The sequence below is a fragment of the Laetiporus sulphureus genome (genome assembly GCF_001632365.1).
Source record: "Laetiporus sulphureus 93-53 unplaced genomic scaffold LAESUscaffold_2, whole genome shotgun sequence".
Lineage (NCBI taxonomy): Eukaryota > Fungi > Basidiomycota > Agaricomycetes > Polyporales > Laetiporaceae > Laetiporus > Laetiporus sulphureus.
The window spans coordinates 29,926-49,964 of record NW_024468511.1 but is presented as its reverse complement, the minus strand read 5'-3'; the positions used below and the strand labels follow the sequence as shown (position 1 = coordinate 49,964).

General features: G+C 49.7%; 8 protein-coding genes across 8 annotated transcripts; 4 read left to right on the top strand and 4 right to left on the bottom strand.

The window, feature by feature from the left end:
• Window positions 1–1,847: 1,847 nt before the first annotated feature.
• LAESUDRAFT_719696 (uncharacterized protein) lies at window positions 1,848–2,402 on the top strand. Its single transcript, XM_040907683.1, has one exon. It carries the CDS (start codon window positions 1,868–1,870, stop codon window positions 2,108–2,110), a length of 243 nt encoding a protein of 80 aa, XP_040769403.1. The 5' UTR covers window positions 1,848–1,867; the 3' UTR covers window positions 2,111–2,402.
• Window positions 2,195–2,591, top strand: LAESUDRAFT_150804 (uncharacterized protein). Its single transcript, XM_040901364.1, has 2 exons — window positions 2,195–2,343; window positions 2,432–2,591. Exons 1-2 carry the CDS (start codon window positions 2,278–2,280, stop codon window positions 2,558–2,560), a joined length of 195 nt encoding a protein of 64 aa, XP_040769402.1. The 5' UTR covers window positions 2,195–2,277; the 3' UTR covers window positions 2,561–2,591.
• Window positions 2,556–3,644, bottom strand: LAESUDRAFT_719694 (uncharacterized protein). The gene is made up of 3 exons (XM_040907682.1): window positions 3,197–3,644; window positions 2,691–3,141; window positions 2,556–2,599 (listed from the first exon to the last, which is right to left on the bottom strand). Exons 1-2 carry the CDS (start codon window positions 3,326–3,328, stop codon window positions 2,713–2,715), a joined length of 561 nt encoding a protein of 186 aa, XP_040769401.1. The 5' UTR covers window positions 3,329–3,644; the 3' UTR covers window positions 2,556–2,599; window positions 2,691–2,712.
• Window positions 3,645–3,777: 133 nt separating this feature from the next.
• LAESUDRAFT_808741 (uncharacterized protein) lies at window positions 3,778–6,224 on the bottom strand. The gene is made up of 12 exons (XM_040914089.1): window positions 5,665–6,224; window positions 5,576–5,610; window positions 5,350–5,517; window positions 5,178–5,240; window positions 5,025–5,122; window positions 4,876–4,976; window positions 4,625–4,767; window positions 4,545–4,560; window positions 4,427–4,490; window positions 4,323–4,360; window positions 3,953–4,259; window positions 3,778–3,891 (listed from the first exon to the last, which is right to left on the bottom strand). The coding sequence occupies exons 1-11, from the start codon at window positions 5,775–5,777 to the stop codon at window positions 3,968–3,970; spliced, it is 1,131 nt and encodes a 376-aa protein (XP_040769400.1). The 5' UTR covers window positions 5,778–6,224; the 3' UTR covers window positions 3,778–3,891; window positions 3,953–3,967.
• A 2,074-nt stretch (window positions 6,225–8,298) lies between these two features.
• LAESUDRAFT_641601 (uncharacterized protein) lies at window positions 8,299–10,943 on the top strand (the record flags this gene model as incomplete). The annotated part of the gene is made up of 10 exons (XM_040903675.1): window positions 8,299–8,810; window positions 8,860–9,135; window positions 9,187–9,237; window positions 9,300–9,309; window positions 9,359–9,413; window positions 9,465–9,575; window positions 9,626–10,072; window positions 10,136–10,327; window positions 10,389–10,646; window positions 10,717–10,943. The coding sequence occupies 10 exons, from the start codon at window positions 8,299–8,301 to the stop codon at window positions 10,941–10,943; spliced, it is 2,139 nt and encodes a 712-aa protein (XP_040769399.1).
• Window positions 10,944–11,274: 331 nt separating this feature from the next.
• LAESUDRAFT_150757 (uncharacterized protein) lies at window positions 11,275–11,751 on the top strand. Its single transcript, XM_040901363.1, has one exon. It carries the CDS (start codon window positions 11,460–11,462, stop codon window positions 11,703–11,705), a length of 246 nt encoding a protein of 81 aa, XP_040769398.1. The 5' UTR covers window positions 11,275–11,459; the 3' UTR covers window positions 11,706–11,751.
• Window positions 11,752–12,605: 854 nt separating this feature from the next.
• On the bottom strand, window positions 12,606–12,942 carry LAESUDRAFT_808739 (uncharacterized protein; the record flags this gene model as incomplete). The annotated part of the gene is made up of 2 exons (XM_040914088.1): window positions 12,931–12,942; window positions 12,606–12,873 (listed from the first exon to the last, which is right to left on the bottom strand). Coding segments are annotated over exons 1-2 (270 nt in total), but the record flags the coding sequence as incomplete, so codon positions are not given.
• Window positions 12,943–18,286: 5,344 nt separating this feature from the next.
• On the bottom strand, window positions 18,287–20,039 carry LAESUDRAFT_710329 (uncharacterized protein; the record flags this gene model as incomplete). Its single annotated transcript, XM_040906757.1, has 11 exons — window positions 18,287–18,569; window positions 18,627–18,669; window positions 18,723–18,752; window positions 18,917–18,972; window positions 19,059–19,121; window positions 19,175–19,255; window positions 19,321–19,364; window positions 19,397–19,469; window positions 19,640–19,745; window positions 19,874–19,908; window positions 19,996–20,039. The coding sequence occupies 11 exons, from the start codon at window positions 20,037–20,039 to the stop codon at window positions 18,287–18,289; spliced, it is 858 nt and encodes a 285-aa protein (XP_040769396.1).

Genomic DNA, 20,039 nt, shown 5'->3' with positions numbered 1-20,039 from the left:
CCTGAAGGTGGTGCCACTATTTGAGTAGCTGAAGTGGTGCCACTTATTGAGTGGCCAATGGGGGTTCTGCCATAGCACATATTCTAATGCTGGTGCTACTATTTGGCAGCCATGTAGTTGGTGCTGCTATTGAGCAGCGAATTGGGTGCTTGCTAGCTTGATGGTCCAATGAGCACAGGTAAGCCTGTTGTGGGCTAAAGAGTTCCATTCTGGGCAAGTGGCCTGGTGTCACGTGACCAACACCTGATAACTTCTGAATAGGGCAAGTGGCCAGTGCCACATGACTGGGTAGCTAAATCATAGGCGCTTGGTGGTCATGTGGTAGACACAGTCATATCCGCGATATATGTGGTGGTATTGTGCTGTTTGTCTAAGTATCCACTTTGTGAGACCAATATGAAGGTTGGCGTCTGAATAACCACTTGTGGTTGTCAAATGATGACTTTATTGGTGCAAAAAGAAAGGTGCCACTTAATACTGTGACACAGACATGAATGATGTGATTTATCAGTGTGAGAAATAGTGTGGGAATGTCAGCTGATGTCTTACATTTGTGGCAAAGGTTTGCCAATGTAGCGTTTAAATGGCAAATAGTGCACATTCACAGCCAAAGTGAAACATTTTTAACCTGAAATGCTGTGGTTGCAAATATTTGTTGCATGCGTTAGAAATCAGTCGACATTTACATACAATTTTCTGCATTGATAAATCGCACCATGTCTGCCATGATAGGTGCGGTGGCTGCACCACATGAAGCGCTGAGCGGAGATCAAACAAACACGTTATACTGATGATTGCTTCCACCTCCGATTGGCTGTCCCCGTGAGGTATGGAGGGTCTGGGAACAAAAACTAGAGATATCAAATCTGTACATTATCATACAAAAATACTCAGCATTAACATAAGTGAAAATGTGGAGTGAGGTGGCTCCGAGCGATTACATCAATTCAGAATCCCCCAAGAGCTTACATCCCCACGAGGGGGTCTCCAGTGCGGAATGTTTGATGCCAATACCCCAAATCTGACTCTCTGCGACCAAAAATGTTCGATCTAAAACAGACCCCATATGGGACCATTTCGAGCTCAGGTTTGATCCCGAATGACCCCACTTTCATCCAGGACGATGGTGTTCCAGAGGTTTTTCATGATTTCTTTGACAGTTTTTCTCAATTTCTGTATGATTTTATCCAATTTTGATAGATTTTTTCCGATTTTTTGTAGAGGTTTGATCCCAAATTGCCCCCAAATTGACCCCATTTGGGAGGAGGTTCGATCCAAAACACCCCACTTCAGACCGTTTTCGAGACCCCATATCGAGCCTCAGCGGGATCGAAGCTCTTGGGAGATTTTCGGGAGTCCTATATCACCGGGGGCATGAGCCCATGATTCCGCCGGGAACATTTTGAACACATCATGATAACAGTCACAATGTAACTCTACTGTTACTGATGTAAACATTATGAAATAATTTGAATTATTTCGAGTGAGTTCATTGTGGAATAATTGTGATATTATTCAGAAAGACACCATGGTGCGACAACAATTTTACTCTGGCCAGCATTCACAAAATATGTTGGCAACACTTTGAATGAATCATAAGGATACATTAAAAATGTGATCAATGTGATATTTGAATGCTGTCAGCTGCAACATTGGGGTCTCATTCTTGCATCTTTATGAATGCTATCAAAATTGTTCCACAATGCTAATTCTTAAAACATCTTAAAACATTCAAAATGATTTCAAGATATATGCACTGAAAACATTGCGTAATTATTTGGACTGTTATTACAATGTGTCCAAAATGTTCCCGGCGGAATCATGGGCTCATGCCCCCGGTGTATCAATTCGCACTTCGTGCTCGGCCATGGCCACAGCGAGCCTACCATCCCGCCTGGACCCGCCATGCAGAGCTGCTTTCGCCGTCTACGCGACAATCCCAAATCCAGCCGCGGTGGCTCGTATTGTCTTCACGCCGCGAGCTATGGGCTATCGGCGAATGCGGGTTCACAAAATGAAACGTCTCAAACTTCCCATTCAATCCGACGCCACCGAGAGGGCCTCGCACCGACATTTGCTGCCCGCTACAATCGTGAGTCGCGAAGGATAATTTGCTAAAAGAGAATGGGGGCAACGTGACGGCGAAGGAGTAGTTGGACAAGCTGAACGAGAAGCGGAGCAGACCCCGTGGTGTGCGCGAGATCACGATCGAGCAAGGCGAGGAGGACCTGCAGGTTGTTGGACAAAAAATATACCTGCCAAAACATCATCATTCGTATGGTGCATAATCACGCACCACCCAGGCATCCGTATAGCCCGTACGAGGCGACGTTCCGCTGCGAGGTATATGATCCCGTTCACCACGCCAATGCCCCAGTACCACCTCCGGACTTCAGAAGTATCCAGAACTGACTGGACAACTTGTATGTAGGTCCAGATCAACATAGCTTTGAAGGTCTGCGGCCACTCCTCTACTGCGTCTTTCATGAGCGCCAGTCGCAATTGCAGTTGCTACAGAATCTTGCGCCGTCAGCAGGGTGGCGGTGGTAATAAGGACTAGCATAAGGCATAGTACCTTACTCTCCGCATGTCGTCGTTCGTGGGTGGCCTATCCTTCCACGCCGGTGCAGACATAATCAGCCTGACGGACCACATATATACCTTGATGTTGGGCACATTGGCGGCTACAGCGAATGTCAAGATTGCACTCCATCAGAACATCTCGCTGGAGTCCATGCTCATTCGTTCACAATGATCTGCCCTCCGATGGCCTGCCGCTTCACCTTGTCCCGAATGACGGGACGTCACGCAGCCGGCCGAGCTGCTGCCGGAACGATGGGATATATTCGATGGTGCCTGCTGTGCGTTGGGCTCTGCTGCAGGCAGTCTTCGGGGTCGCGTGAAAGTCAATTGGCGATACAATACGCGACATGTGGGCAGGAGCCGCAGGACTGAGTGCAAGTGCCAAGAACATGGCTCGCCACAAGCATGTACATAAAGGCGATTAGCCCGGTCGCGTCTCGCGCCTTGCAAAATTCCCCGCAAGCTCCGAATATCCAAGCTCGCAATCATGACTGGACCGATCAGAATCGCATCAAATAAACATTGAATACAGTCGCTGTCAGTCAGACTGTGAGAACGGTGATCATAGTGATTTCACTAAGCTTAGCACATTATAATATCAGTATCTTATTAGGCCCAAGCCGCGGCTCGAGTAATTCTCAACGGCCGTCAAGCATCTAGGAGAGCGCTCAAAGAGATCGACAATGGAGTCCAATATGACTTCCGACGAACTCTGAGCGCGTGTTGGATTCTCTGCCGCTGGCATGCTCGAGGGACTAGATGATCGCAACTAGGCACGAGACTTACACGGTAAGAACACTTCCACATACCAATGATGCACCGTCTGTGTAAAAGCACCGAGTGTGACTCAAGATGAGCTTTTGTTCTCAGCCGCCGTATGCTGTAATCAAAATGTGCGCTCAGAATGTGCACACATGTATGTAAGGTTTGGATGCATGCTGGGGGTACATGATACCACGGTTCCTGACGTCCAGGCGGGGTGCACGCACGGAGGAGTCGGGCAAGACGTCTGCTGCATTGATTGCGAGCCTTCTACAGCTGATAGCATTTGCAACGCGGAGAGATCGAGCGTTAGAAGTGTTTGAATTTGCCGGTAGATTGTCCACATGACTCCGTGGCACACGCGGCGTAATATTCCCCGTGATTTGCGGTAAACCACCATCACGTTTCCGAGTAAAATCGAGCATCTGCAATCGCATCGCAATCCGTGATTAAATATCAGGCATTAAAGAAAGACTTCATGTTATCTACTTGTGAGCTGTGCTTGCGAGCATGGAGAGCGTATTAACAGAAGTACCGTTGTCCAATCTGGGCGATAACAACATTAATACAGGACGCGTTAGCCGTTGAAACCGAGGCATTCACGAACAGCATCATACTCCATTCATACGACTGTCTCATGAGCGCGCTCAGCCTGGTCCAAGAGATTTCCTTCCATACTTCGCGGACAATCTTCTTCGTCCTCCTCCTCCTCTTCGTCCTCGCCATGTGTTTCGGCAAATGAAGTTAATGTCAGATTTTGAAGGTCGGCGCCGAGATCTCCAACAAATCGGGACACCGGTCCGCTGCTCTGAGCCTGGGCATCCAAGTCGCAATCCGAGGGCGATACACCACGCCCTCGTGACATTCCGCGCAGGTCCAGGATGAAGCGCGTCATCATCAAGGATGAAGTGGTGCTAGAGATGAAGTAGAACTTAGCAGACCCCGAGTTCTTTGTAAAGAGTTCGATATTAACTTACGCCATGAAGAATCCGTTAGGTACTAATATTACTGATATCTGGAAGTATCAACACGTAAGCGATGAAGCTACTCATGATGATGTCTTTCAGACAGGCATATGCACCTTCTGTAAGTCGTTCAATTCAGACCAGAGAACGATGCCAAGGATATTCATGACGAGCACCCTCCTAATATCACTCCGTCAGACGTCAATACAGCCACTCTCATGGTGACCCACTTACGAGAAGTAGTGGGTTGCTTTTTTTGACGTTCAAAATCGTCAGCTATAGACTACCACTCGCTACCCAATCCGCATGCGCACCATTCTTTAGCAGGAACACTCCGATAGAGCCGTGTATGTTGGCCTGATGAGCTGTTCGAGCTACACTGAATGTCTTGTGCAACGTCACAAGGATCACAAGCAGATCCGATACGAGACGAAAGATCCTTGCAGGAGCGATCACTGGCGGTGCAATGTGAGTGCAGAGGTCACGACGCAAGAAATATCAGATTCATTACGGCTGTATCGGGCAGGATCAGTTCAACATACCACGGATAAAGCTCGGTACCTACGTATCTTCCAGGTTCGAATAGACGCGCAGGAGATCTGCACACATTGCGCGACCGCCAATGCGTACAATGTATGAAGGAGATTCTCTTGTTACGAAAGTGTACTATTCGTTGCGGTTAGCTAACAACATATATGTCTAGGTGATACGTACGATATTCATGCACACTGGAGCTAATCCGCACGAAAACGTGAGAATGGCTAGAAGCCAGTTCTGCTCGTTGATCGCGTACACGCGCAGACCACGTAGGACTAACACGATTATAATGAGCTAGCGAACAGTGAATGCATTCGATCTGTGACCGACCTGCCATGTTTGTTTCCATAGCCAGCCCAATACATTGATACAATACGAGAGTTGCTTCACAGCTGTTTCGTCCCGGAATATTATTTCCTGATCTAGACAAGAAAGTACCACGTCTCCTACCCCTAACATCGTTGTGTGAATTGACGTGGGAATGGTCGCGTAGATTAGCTTACAAGTGCGGTATTCCAATTGATGGCGGATAGGGAGAGGGCCATGGCCATCAACAAGAGCAAATAGCGGTTCAGCAAGAATAGTGCGGTGACAAAGGTGAATTGAGTCCCTCGCCAGAGGAACGAAACCTCATCGGGCACAGTAATCAGATGTTCATAAACGAGCACAGCTATGATCATGCGTCAGCGACAAAGCGGATGACAACAGCAGTGCTCATTATAACTCACAAACCACGACATAAGTGCAACGATCACTTATGAGACTGGAAGCCAAACACTTAGCCAACCATGGAACCTTGCTTGATGGCTCGACTTACTTGGAATATATGAAAATGATATCATCTTGATGGTCTAGTGTGGATGCCATCCTATCCGCGTTGAATCCAAAGGTGATAGAGATGAGTAGCGGTGGTCCTGGGTGGACTGCCATGCCTGCATTTATAGGCAGGTTCAACAAAACTCGGAGAGCTATCGCCGGTGACCAGAGCACATGTCATTCAGTGCTATCGATCACAGGCATCTCTGGCTGCCAGATCTAGGCGGTTCCCTTCATACTTTTGTGCAGGGAGCATGCATGGAGCAGTTGTAGATGATATGTGACATACAAGGCGCTTGCGTGGCTTCCGTCAATCTGTCAAATGAGCGACGTGAAGCGTGCGGACCACCACTGGACAAGTGTTGTGCAGAGTGAAGCTTGGATGGATAGAACCCTATGGAAGTCATGTGCGACGATGCTCGACGGGTGCTGCAAGGCAATGTTTCGCGTAAGATTGTAGAATGCTAACGGACCGATCAGTGCTCAACAGGAGTGGTTTCACTCGGAACGTGGAACACTTCTGTGCGAAGATGCACGTATCTCGCATGGTGAGCAGCGACGATCATGAAAGAACTAGCACTGGCAACGGGCAAGCGTTGGACACCTATCGTGCAGCGAATTTAGCGCTGGGCTCGTCAGGGAAACGTTCTTTCTTTAGCGTCTTCCAAGCGAGGTATCCAGCTGCTGCCGCCACCTCTCCAAATGATGAGCCAATTGACGTAGAGTGTGTACCGCGTGTGTAAGGCGAAGAACTCACCAAGTTGTGGCCCCAATGGGGTGGTGATGTCCGATCACGAATGACCAAGATGCTCCAAGGTTGCCATCTGCCAGTGTAACATCATGTAGTGCGCTACTTACGGGCTTTACTGACTAGCCTAAATGATAGATTGGAGGTCAGCAGCTTATAATCGGATGTCAAGCTCGGGTTGCTAAGAGGATGGCCGTGACGATGTCAAGATGTACATAGAAGCACTGGGACGTAGATGATCGCACCGTCCTCTTATTATTGCGCTGACGGCTCAATGTTCGTTGGCCTCCGACAACGTGAGTCTGCAGCAGGAATGGACTTGGCTCCTGTAGGATGACGGCAGAAATTGTCATGGACGCAGCCGTAGCTGTCGAGACCGCAGAGTCCAGACAGGTCCGACGACCGACATGACTATATACCGCTTATGCTCTGCGGATGAAAGACGAGGAGTACATGTCAAGAGAAGGATCTTACCGGCGACAGAACTTAGAAGGGCGTACCTGTGAGATTTGACACCTTAGAATTGGTCGCAAGACCGTGACAGCGCAACCTTGAAGCGGCGATTGAGCATCGGCCATCTGCAAGCTAAGATTGTCTACCAGCAGCTATATTGCACTATATTGCACTATATAGTGAAACTTAGCACATTAATCAAGACTGCAGATCTCCTCCATCAGGAAAACTCGAATCGACTCGTGGCTCGAGAACCTCCTTTTTGACTTGTTCTTGTTGGTATTGGCTTGGGCACGATAAGAAGCTTCCAACCCAGAAAAAAATCCAAAACAAGAAGGTCCTGAGACTTTCTCGAGCTTACTGTCTTTTTTGGTGACGGCAAGCGGTTAAGAGTGTCCTAAGCCGGACTTGAGTTTTCCTAACGCTACGAGAAAAGGATGTCATCGGCAAGCAGAAGAGCGTACCTGTGAGATTTGAAATATAACAATTGGTCGCAAGACAGCGCAACCTTGAAACGGTCATTGAACGTGCTCACTGTCTCCAACAGAGAGCAACACCGTGCATAGCAGTATGCATCAGGTAGGATTACTCGCGTGAGCGCGTGTCTGAAAACAAATGAAAGCGTGGTTCAGGGCGCATTGCAGTGCGACCCGACGGCCATCAAACGATTACATATATGCAAAAAATACGAGGGCTCGTCTCGATCGTAACTGTTTGATCGCCTGCCATGCGGCTGGGCGTACCTGGCAAACACCCTCACGCTAGACGGCTCGCGAAGCCATCCCACGTATATTCGAGCGGGGGGGCAGGAAGAGACGGGGTGCGAGGACGAACTTCCGGCTGCATCTACGCATCGCGGAAGGAGCGCAGCCAGCTCGGAGATGCCGAGGGTGAGACGTGATTGGCTGCCGTGCGCAGCGACTCGCGTACTCAAGATAAATGTCAGGAGCGTCGTAGGCAGCGGATCCTCCCTCTTCCTCAATACTGGCTCCCTTTGTCTTTCCACCTGAGGCAGTGGCTTCCCAATGCAGTGGCGAGCTTGTTCTCTGGCCAACCACCATCGGCGCCGTCACCACTCTCGGCAGAAGATTGCACATCCCTCAGCACTCTCGGTGATTAGATAAGATGTGGTCGGACCCGAGTTGCCAAGTGTTTCCTAATTGAGAGCCCAGCAGCCGCGACGACAAACGCGCCTCCTTGGACGCTCTTCGCATCCGCACCGGTCGCCCTCGCCCGCGTCCCAAGAGTGCATGGCGCGACCTCGATGCTCGTTCCGCTCTGGGCATCTACTCCGTCGTCACACGAGCTCCCGGCTCCCCTGCTGCGCCATCGGCATCTCTCAAATCTCAAAGCTAACCAGCCTCGTCCATACGTAATCTCCCTCTTCTTTCCTACCTTCTCCTATCATCCACCTACTTGCATCTAATCCATGCCATGAGGTTCTTCCTCTCTCCTGCGCGCCCCAACAACGCCGACTACCTCCCGCTCTCTCAGCTGCCCTATGAGCCCACCCTTCCAACGCCCACCAGTCGTTCGCGCGCGTCCTCTATCCGCCTCCGCCTCCTCGTCGGCGCCCTCCTCGCCACTGCCGCCATCGGCCTCTTTGCCACATCCCGTCTGCTCGTCGATTACGAGGATGACTTCGACGACGGCTTTTCTCTGCACCAGACCTTCTACCTCCCGTTTCGCGTCCCTCGGCGCGCCCCGCAAGACAGCCTGTCCGCGTTACAGCCTGCCCATGCTCTCCCTGCATCCTGTCTAGACCACTACTTCTCCTTTGGGATACCGTGCTATGTGCCAGAGACGCCAAGGCTCGACTTTGTCTGGACGTGGGTCAACGGCTCAGACCCGCTCCTCCTCGAAGCCAAGGAGGATGCTCGTGCGCAGTACAGCCAAGACGACCCTTACCGACCAGTGGACTCGGACAACCAGGAGCGCCTCTACCGGTACGTCCCCCTCCCTTTGGACGCGGACGCCTCGTTTATGCACCCTCAGCGACCACGACGAGCTGCGGCACTCGCTCCGCTCCGTGCTCGCGCACTTCCGCACGCACATGGGCACCGCGTACCTGCTGACCTCCGACTTTCCCGTCCCCGCGACGGATCCGCAGCTCAACTTTTCGCGCGCAGCAGACTGGCGCCTTGGTCAGGTACCACAGTGGCTCGATCTGAGACAAGGGGCGGCGGGGGGCTGGACAGATGAAGACGTCACGCTGAAGGTCGTGCATCACGCAGAGGTGTTTGACGATTACAACGGCACGGTGTTCAACAGGTGCGTGGTGGTGGCTGTATGCGGCGGGACGTGGAGCTGACGTTTCCGCAGCTTGGCCATTGAAAGCCAGTTGGCCCACGTGCAGGGCGTTACGGACTACTTGTGAGTTCTCGCACGCTGTCTATCTGCTCCATAGGCGCTGATCGATCCTCGGTCCCGCGCAGTGTATACATGGTGCGCTCACACAGGCACGCCCGGATTAGTGCTGACCGCGCATGAGCAGAATGACGACCTCTACATTCCTACCGACATTCTTCCCGCGACGTTCTTCACGTCAGGTGCGTTCCTTCGCACGTATATTACATTCGCTCCCGATGACACGTGAACAGCATATGGCGTCGTGCTACACCTCGATTCCTCGCTCATGGTCCCGCCATCGCGGCCAACGCAAGAGACGCCAGGCGAGTGGCGCGGCATGGGCGAGTCGAATTACATGCTCAGTGCGTTGCGCGTTCTCCATCTTTTGCTCGTCCACTGATCTCTCGTGTAGGCGAACGCTTCGGCGAGCGGTACCGTCCGTACGTGATGCACGAAGCCAAGATTGTCGCGCGACCGCTGCTACTCGAGGCGCAGGCGATCTGGCGAGCCGCCTTTGCGCGCAGCGCGGCGCATCCCTTCCGCGAGACCGCGGGCCCGGGCGACCCCGCGGACATCAACACGCTGTTCCTGCACGGGCACTTTTTGGTGGAGAGGGCGCGCGAGGGCATGATTTGGAGCTGGGTGGTGGGGAGGGTTGGTGGGGTGGCGGATGAGTGGGGGTTGGGGGAGGCGAGGAGGGCGTGGGAGGAACTGGGGGGCGTGTGGGAGGGGGAGGGACCGAGTGCGCGGGAGGTGTATGTGAGGAGTGGGTATAGAGAGACGTTGGAGGGCGGTCGGGTTGAGGAGACGCTCAGGGAGAGCGGGGTTGATGGGCTGGGGAAGACGATGTACGTGTTTTGTGAGTGCCATCCACTCGGGTTCGTATTGCGTATGTTTTGACACTGGCTGCCTCGCGCGATAGCCTCGCTAGACGGGTACGCGTATGCGACGCTCGGGACGTGGGGCGCGCCCTTCCCGTCGTTCCTGCGGGATGTGTATGAGGAGGAGCTTCCTGTGTGCCGCATTGGTTACGACGAGTGCTTCGCGGGGTATGACTCTGCGAGCGAGGTTTTCAAGAATGTTGCGTTTCGGAGGCCAGAGTGCGGTGATTGCGGTGCGTTCTTCGATTCTCCATCCATTCCATCGTTCTGTGAATTGACTGGGTTCGTTTGCAGTGATCTCCGCTCTCGTACGCGCGAGCGGCCGTCTAGGCGTTTCGGCGTTTTTGCCAGATGCTGAGCGCACGCTGGGCTCAATCCCGGGGCGGTTATCGTCGAATACGAAACTGGAGGATATCCCGCACCTCCCGCTGGTCGAGCGCTGGGTGGACGGAGACTTTCGCCTGCGCGAGGTTATGAGGACTGGAGGGAGGGGAAGGAGGAGCGTGAGGCAGTGGACGGAGAAGCTTTTGGAGCGATATCGATATGTCATCGGTGAGTCCCTCCCTGTCCTTCAACTCACTCAAGAAGACCGCTGATGCATGATGGGTCGGGCGCAATGCAGGGTGGACGCCGTCGATGTTTGAGCGGCTGTATAACCCGGAGCAGGCGGCGGAGACGCTGCGGCGCGTGGAGGAGAACGAGGAGGTCGCGTTGTTGTGTATTAATGATGATGTGGAGGAGGGCGCGGAGGAGGTTGCGCAGCTGTTTAGGGCGTGGCAGGAGGGGCGGTGGGGCGTTCCGGCGAGGTGGGAGCGGTATCAGAAACCACGCGGCGGGGTGCTTGGTTGAAGGGACTTGTTCTCTTGGATGAACGGGTTCTGTTTACTGATCGGCTTGCTACCGTCTCTCTTCCCACCCCCGGGGGACCGCATCGTCTCTCCCCGATGTCTTTGATCACAATCTGCTACTTAGATGCGTTTCGCTGTCAACTCGCATCTCCCATGTATTGCGGCCAAAATTGCTGCCTTTCCCTTTCCCTCTCTCCCTCCCCGCGCCTCTTCTCCATCCCCTTGGCCTCTCACGCCCGAAAACTGGATCATCCCCTTCGCACATGTTCTCGCAAAACTTTTCCTTCAATTCTTTATCTCTCGCACTTTTCACTTTGCATTTTGCATAACAGGCACACTCCAAGTTGCTCTCGCACAACCATCGTGATTCGTGGGACATCGATATCTGATATCTTGTAATACTGGCATCCGTTGTAAGTTTGTTGTCACTCGTGATGTATAATCGCACGTTCGCTGCGAGCGGATTGAATGAGGAATTAGGATTTGTGTATCAATTGACTTGGAGCGCGGATGGCTGATGAATGACGTGGACGATTGGCGCGGTTTGTGTTTACAAAGCGTTGGGATTGTGGTGTTTGGAGTAGGTGGGTGCTCGTACTCGTCTTTCAGTTGTCTGTACAGGAAAGATCAACCGCCCTTAAATGCTATCATTACGTCCAAACGATCGAGCGTTCGCCGAGTCGCTTTCAACGAGCGAGATATTCCGGGTGCGCCAGTGCGGTCCCGGTGCAAGCAACCCAGCATGACAGCAGCCTGGGCATAGCCCACGCGAACCAGCGCTTCGAGAAGCCATGGAGAAACTCAACGGTGTGTATGGAGTAAGCTCTCTGCCTACGTTGAGTCCACATGCTGGATTCAAACCACAGCGACAAGTGTGTCTATGCCAGAGTCAAGAAGGGTACAAGAGGTCTGATCAACAAGCCTGTCGATGCCACAGCGCGGCGCCCATGACACTCGAAGGGGGCTCCTCTCAGGAAGCGTCCACGTGTACAGCAAGACCACGTACGCGGAGGTGTTAGGATATTGATGTTGCGGTGCCCCATAGCGTTCCGAAGAGGGCGAGGTGTTTGATCGAACGTGAGAGTCGCCCATAGACGCAAGAAGCTCGGAACTGTGCTGTCGAGATCATGTTCGGTGCAGAATTTCAATAGTTTCACTGGAGAGCGGTCGCCCGTCGGTGAGATGGCGATATGGCGGGTAGCGGGCTCCGGCTAGCACGACGTTTTCCGAGCTGGGCGAGTAAGTGATACCAGGCTGGAACCACTGAACCTGTGGCGCCGTGTAGCCGAAATGCGTCTTCCTCGCCGTATTCTCGCGTTCAGGAAAGTCGGTATCAATGAAGCAATACCGATGCATATGCAGTGAACTTTGGATATGTGAAAGTATTCTTCTTTCACAGGCTAGCTCAGGCTTTCATCCACAATCGATGAGACACAGCTCGTGGACTATCGTGATTCAGGCGATAAATCGTACACTATTAAGTTCGCGACGGCTTTGCGACTTGTTGAGATATGATCGACCATTTGAGAAAACGAGATCGGCTTTTGACGCGTGATACTCGAGCACTACACAGTGACATCTGTGATCAGAGGTCCATTGTACGCCTCCAACTTAGACAATTCAGTTGAAATCACTCTCACCTACTTGTAGATTACTAGTGGACCTCTTCGACCTCCGGATCGCGCGCAGAACTCTCCTTTAAACCTGCTGTGAGGCTTTCTCCGTCCGTCGCCATAGGTGAATCACTGTCATCTATTGCATCATCGTCGGGGCCGAGTGCGCCGGCAGTCCCGATAGGAATATTGAGGTCGAGATTGGCGCCGAAGTCTTCAATAATACGAGAGTCTGACATAGTGAGTTGGAGAACGTTCGTTGGATTTACATTTTGGCGAAGATCGAAGAGGAATCGGGTTGTAAGTATTGAAGAGATCCTGTGAAGAGGAAGAGACGTTATTCTGGTTTTTCAGCGAGACCTAGCACTTGCATACATTATCAAGAAGGTTTGGAAAGTTGAGACAAACCAAGTCGATGTCTATGGAGACGTGATTAGTGTATGGTTCTCCTGAAGCGAGAAACGTGCGCACTTTCGCGATCTGATTTGTGCTCACGATCATCTCGACAACAAACAAAATGAGGAAAGATCTATGAACAAACACCAATTAACCTCAGTCGAGCTGCGTCATGATTCAATCCGAGAAGAAGCGCACATGAAATACAGGCTACCTAGCTTGATTGATCAAAACGTCGCACACATGTGAATTGCAGCAGTGTGGCTCACCGTTCCGCAACAGAAGTATTCCGACCGGTATTGTCGTTCCCATGCCACGAACACGTCTGTCGGTTCGGAACGTTTTGAGCCATGTCACAGCAAGCACGATAACTTCGGCGAACATGGAAGCCATAAGAGCCACCATTAGTACTTAGAGTTCAAAGACATCAGGCCTGCTAACATGCGACTCATGATGTACGACAATTTCTTACGGCTAGTACAGCATTCCAATGAGACAATATGCTGCAGCAGTGGTTACTCACTCACAACATGTACTTGACAGCGGAGCCATGTTGTATTGCAGCGCACACTGGAACCGTGCCGATGTACAACACCTCGAAAGATAGCCTGGAGTAGACATACTTGGTATAGGTGGATAAGCGATATATATATTGAACACCGAGTAGACTCACAATATTCCACAGTCCTTGAGCTGCTTCCAATATAAAAACAGATAACACCAAGACGTAAGTTCGGTCGTTGAGGGCGTACACTCGCAGAGCAGATACTGCTGCATATGACGACCAGTGCGAATACCTCAGTGTCAGTCCGAACAATTTAATAGAAATACTGACCTGATGCAACAGTGGTAAGCACCACGAGGCAGATTATGTTCAATACGGTTCCCGACTCACAGCTGGATAATTGTCAGTGTTGTCTGACATTCATATCCACCTAAGGGGCTAATCACCTCTGAATGACATGTCAGCTTCTTCTACAATGCAAACTGGAGCACTCACTGTTGCGCTATGTGGAGACGTGGCGCTGACTAACAGAATGATCACCACCGATAAAAGCATGTAGCGATTGACAAGAATGATAGCAGTGCCAAGAGTCAGTCTTCTGGCTGGGATTCAGACCAAGACAATCTCTTCGGCTAGTGTTCCTAGGTGTTCGCACACAATAGTAGCTGTCGATGGATCATTGATACCAACGACTAACAGGTAATGAGGTGCTCAGCTTCGAGAAACGTACTAGCCATCGCAATATTCCAGTATAAAAAGAAGTTCCTGGATGCAGACTCCATTCTCAGCTTGTTAAATGATGAGACTTCTGAGCCAACTCACACTTCCTGCAACATCCTAATATCCTCACTGTCCAATGAGAAGGTCATGATAGGGCAGCAGATGCTTGCGCACTTTGAACAGCACACATACCGGCTGAGGCCTACTGGACATTTATATCAGCATTTTCGACCTGATGACAGCTGCGACGTCCCACGTACCACAATTGAACGCTAATAAAGTGCCTGAATTGGTAGCCCCACCTTGCGGAAAGAATTTGTTCTCTCAGAGTCGAGCAGAAACAGATGCTATGGAACCATCAAAACTGTGAAATTTGCAATTGTTGAAGATGGTACGGAAAGTCAGATGAGATATGGCCGCAACGGCATAAGACTTCAACATGAAACGCCAAGCCCAAGCACCCAGTGGTCTGCTCCTCAAGTCTGGCTAGTCGAGGTATGTGAGCGCAAGGCTTAAACGCGACACTCGTATTGCCGCGATCAAACCATTGATCAACATCGTTGTCAACTTTGTGTAGCTCGGATCGCGGCATCATGGTTCGAAAGGCCCGCAACCGAATCGCACGAATGGACAGCATTACATACTGCGTGGATTGTGCGCTAGCCTAGGAACGAGCGGCAGCAGTGGACCGGATCAAATGCCAGAGTCATTCTGGTGCGTTATCGCCAACACGGTTACCTGAATATGCGGACAGGGTATAGCGGCTTCCTGGCTCGCCATATGATAGCGGGTATACTAGGGAATGGTCTGCGATGCACACTCGTGAGACATGCCAGCCAGTGCTGCGATGACTCACGGAATGGAACGTGATCGGAAATCACTTTTGCCAGTTGCTGAACCTGTCATGTCATATGTGGTTAGATACATATGGTGCTATGATGCTGAGAAGAGTGGTCTCGTGGGCAGTGCACCGGACCTCCACTGAGTTCGCTTCGCTTCGGTGTTACCACGGACATCAGTCTCCTAAACCCGATCAGCCACATTTGATGTTTCCGGTCAGATGAATGCCATATACATAACAGCCGAGCCATTATGGTGATTATTGAGATAGGATATCATACGTCCTGATCATGATGATGTCGGATGCCATTTTGTCAACTGCATGTTTACCGCACATGTCAACTTCAGTCTGTTGGCTCAAAAATCTCAACGATGAGCTGACTTTTCAATCATGCTATAAATCAGAAGCTAAGGACACTGTCAGAGAGATTACTACACATCATACCTGATGGCGGTATGCTGCGAGTGTGAAAATAGGTGGTATGTTGTGAGTGTGAAATAGACAGTGACGCTGGTGCGTTACTGCTGCAGTAAATGGATAGTGCAACAGAAAAATCGGCCGCGTATATTGCAAGCTTCCATTCGGGCAAAGGGATCGATTTATATTTCAGCTCAGAAGCCTGTTTGGTAGTGATTGAGACGTATGAGAGTCCCATGATCACGGCATAAAGAGATACAGCACACGAACACCGGCGCGATGCAATATGCCTTATTTAAAACATCAGGAAAATGTCACTTTTTCTTTTTTGCTTCTTTTTATACCTTTTCCTTACAAAAAAGGCAGAAAAGAAAATAATGTAGAAAAAAGCGTGAGGATCGGCTTGAATTTGCCTTATCTGCTTCTTTTTGAGCGCTTTTTGGGTGCTTTCTGATCAGAAAGTTTGTGAAAAGTCCGTTCAAGGATAAAAGGTTAGAGAATCTGCATTTGAAATTTCCTGATAGGCTTCCGGGCTTTTGTTCCTTTAATGGACTTGATGACAACTTTTTGGGCAAATCAGTGTTGCCAAGTGTCGTCAAGGCCATGAGAAAGTGAGGAATCAGCCGATCCTCATGCTTTTTTCTACATTGTTCTCTTTTCTGCCTTTTTTGTAAGAAAAAGGTACCAAAAGAAGCAAAAAAGAAAAGTGATGTTTTCCTGATGAAACTCGCAGCTCTGTTGTCTTGCAGCAAAATTCTTGATGAGCAGGTACTCCAGGATAGCCGATAGAATCAATGTGAGATGCAGAAGAAAACAAGGTGTGCAACTTGTCAAACAGAAGACTGGTCGGGATCCTGATGAGATGGTGGATTGCGGTACAGCTGTGACACTGCGTGATGCGACACGTCTTGAGTCTATTTGTCCATCGGTTATGATCACGAACTCTGACTTCCTATACTGTGGAAATCAACTGCCTTTGATGCTCTTACTGCAGTCCATCAGCGTGTTAACGACAAATTTTTGTCTGTCTATCTGAGTCATACAGCCATGCCCAGTGCATGCTGCATGCATTTGATACTGCCTCGAAGCCAGCAAGCAATACGAGGAAGACGGCACCATCGCATAGGCCTCCCTTGAAGGTGCAGTGTTTTTCTATGCAGTTAGACAAAATGCGAATACCAATATAAGCTTGAGTATCTCTCTTCACGCGCAGGTGCAGGATGTGACAGCGATCACCACTCGTCGAGCTCGTCAGGTACTAAGGGGGCACCAAACAGCTCCCTTCAGCTTCCGGGGGCTGTCATTGTTCACCAGCTACACGATTGTAATGTCTGCAGCTGAGCCAATCCTTTGTCAAGGACTCTTATATCTGGCTGAGGCAGCTAAGAGAGTCCTCGTATAGAATATTTCAGTATGTACTCCAACCTCGCATGCTATGGTTATTAACCATTCCACAGATCGAATTGGATATTGCCCTGCACCTGCAACACTTCACGATTTTCGAATCAAATAACTGCGAACATCAGCATTTACTTGGATGCTCGCTGTTCTGTATATCGTCAATCTGGAGCAGCTCTGAGTGCTCCATATCCTCTTTGATATTTATGAGATGCTCGTACTCGTTTTTCAGTTGTCCTTCGATGCTTTGGGAAGCGGAACCCCTTTTGAAACAGCACAACACATCTCGCATTGGTGTAATATCATCATTATGATGCATTCACTGCTGTGGTCAATGATTGGCAGAACGATGAGACCTGAAGCGAGGCAAATTTGGCTGAGCGAACAACTGTACAAAAATGATCAATCGCCCGTTAATACTGTGCATTCAAATGATCAAGTGTTCGCAGAGTACAGTTTTGGGGCCAACACAGCCAGATGTCTGCTATCTATGACAGCAGGGCATATAGTTCTTGCGAATTGACAGTTTGAACAGCCATGGACAAGCTTCCGGCTCCCCCTCCCCCAAGGTGTGTGTGACAGAGTAAGCTCTCTGCCTACGTTGAGCCCACATGCTGAATTCAGATGGCCACAGTGACAAATACATCTATGAGTCAAGAAGGGGCCATGAGGTGTGATCAACAAGTTCATCGATGCTACAGTGCTCAACACACTCGAGAGGGTGGGTCTTGCGAAGCGTCCACATGTAGTGACAGCGAGATCACGTATGTTAAGATATTCGTATATTAATGGCATCCCCCACAGCTTTTCATGGAGGGCGACATGGTGGATTTTATATAGCAAGCATCGTGCTTTTCAACTTACCAGAGTCACATATAAACACAAAAAGCTCGAAATTGTAATGTTGAAATCATTCTCGGTGCAGCATTTCAATAGAATCGAAAGAGCGGTCACCTGTCAGTAGGTACTAGGATGGCGATATGGTGGGTAGTGGGCTCCGGCTAGCATGACATATTCCGAGCTGAGTGAGTAAGTGATACTAGGTTAGAACCACTGAACCTGTGACACCGCATTGCCGCAATACGTCATCCTCGCCATATTCTCACAATTCATTTCCTGAAGAAAAGTCGATATCAATGAAGCAATACCAATGCATATGCAGTGAACTTTGGATATGTGAAAGTATTCTTCTTTCGCAGGCTAGCTCAGGCTTTCATCCACAATCGATGAGACACAGCTCGTGGACTATCATGATTCAGGCGATAAATCGTACACTATTGAGTTTGCGACGGCTTTGCGACTTGTTGAGATATGATCGACCATTTGAGAAAATGAGATCGGCTTTTGACGCATAATACTCGAGCACTACACAGTGACATCTGTGATCAGAGGTCCATTGTACGCCTTCAACTTAGACAATTCAGTTGAAATCACTCTCACCTACTTGTAGATTACTAGTGGACCTCTTCGACCTCTGGATCGCGTTCAGAACCCTCCTCTAAATCTGCTGTAATGTTTTCTCCTTCCGTCGCTGTAGGTGAATCACTATCATCTACTGCATCATCGTCTAGGCTGAGTACGCTGGCACCCCCATTTGAGATATTGAGCTCGAGATTGGCAACGAAGTCCCCAATAATATGAGAGTCGGTTGTAGTGACATTGTTTTGGAGCACATTCGTTGAATTTACATTTTGGCGAAGATCGAAGAGGAATTGGGTGGTAAGTATTGAGACGACCCTGTGAAGAGGAAAAGACATTATTCTGGTTTCTCAGCGAGACCTGCTACTTGCATACATTTCAATAAAAGTGAAAAAGTTGAGACAAACCAAGTCCATGTCTATTAAGACGTGGTAAGCGTATCGTTCTCATGAAGTGATATAACGCGCGCACTTTCCCGTACTGAGTTGTGCTCACGATCATCTCAGCAACAAATAAAATAAGGAACGAGTTATAAAGCAGTCGTGCATGAAGCTCAGTCGAGTGCATCGTGATTCAATCTGAGAAGAAGTGCACATGAAATACAGGCTACCTGACTTCGTCGATCAAAAAGTTACACACATATGAATTGTAGCATTGTGGCTCACCATTCCGCAACAGGAGCATTCTGACCGGTATTGTCGTTCCCATGCCACGAACACGTCTGTCAGTTCAGAACGTTTTGAGCCATGTCACAGCAAGCACAATAACTTCGGCGAACATGGAAGCCGTAAGAACCACGAATGTTACTTAGAGTTCCAAAAGATCAGGCCTGCTAACGTGTGACTCATGACATATGGCAATTTCTTACAGCTAGTACGGCATTCCAATGAGACAATGTGCTGCAGCAGTGGTTACTCACTCACATGTTAATCTTGACAGTGGAGCCATGTTGTATTGCAGCGCACACTGGAACCATGCTGATGTATGACACCTCGAATGATAGCCTGGAGTAGACATACTTGGTATAGGAGGATAAGCGATACGTCCGTTGAACACTGAGTAGACTCACAATATTCCACAGTCCTTGCGCTGCTTCCAATATAAAAACAGATACTGTCAAGACTCAGTTGGTATTGAGGGCGTACACTCGCAGAGCAGATGTTGCTGTGCATGATGACCAGTGTGAACTCAGGGATAGTCCGAACATCAACAGAAATACTGACCTGCTGCAACAGTACTAATCACCACTTGGCAGATTGCGTCTCATACAGTCTCTGATTCACAGCTGGATAATTGTCAGGATAGTCTGGCATTTGTATCCATCTAAGGGGCTAATCACCTCTGAATGACATGTCAGCTTCTTCTACAATACAATCTGGAGAACTCACTGTTGTGTATGAGGAGACGTGGTGTCGAATAACAGAATGATCGCCAACGACAGAAGGGTGTAGCGATTGACAAGAATGATAGCAGTGCCAAGAGTCAGTCTTCTGGCTGGGATTCAGACCAAGACAATCTCTTCGACTAGTGTTCCTAGGTGTTCGCACACAATAGTAGCTGTTGATGGATCATTGATACCAATGACTAACAGGTAATGAGGTGCTCAGCTTCGAGAAACGTACTAGCCATCGCAATATTCCAGTATAAAAAGAAGTTCCTGGATGCAGACTCCATTCTCAGCTTGTTAAATGATGAGACTTCTGAGCCAACTCACACTTCCTGCAACATCCTATAATGTTCTCACTGTCCAGTGAGAAGGTCATGGTAGGCCAGCGGAGGCTTGGACAT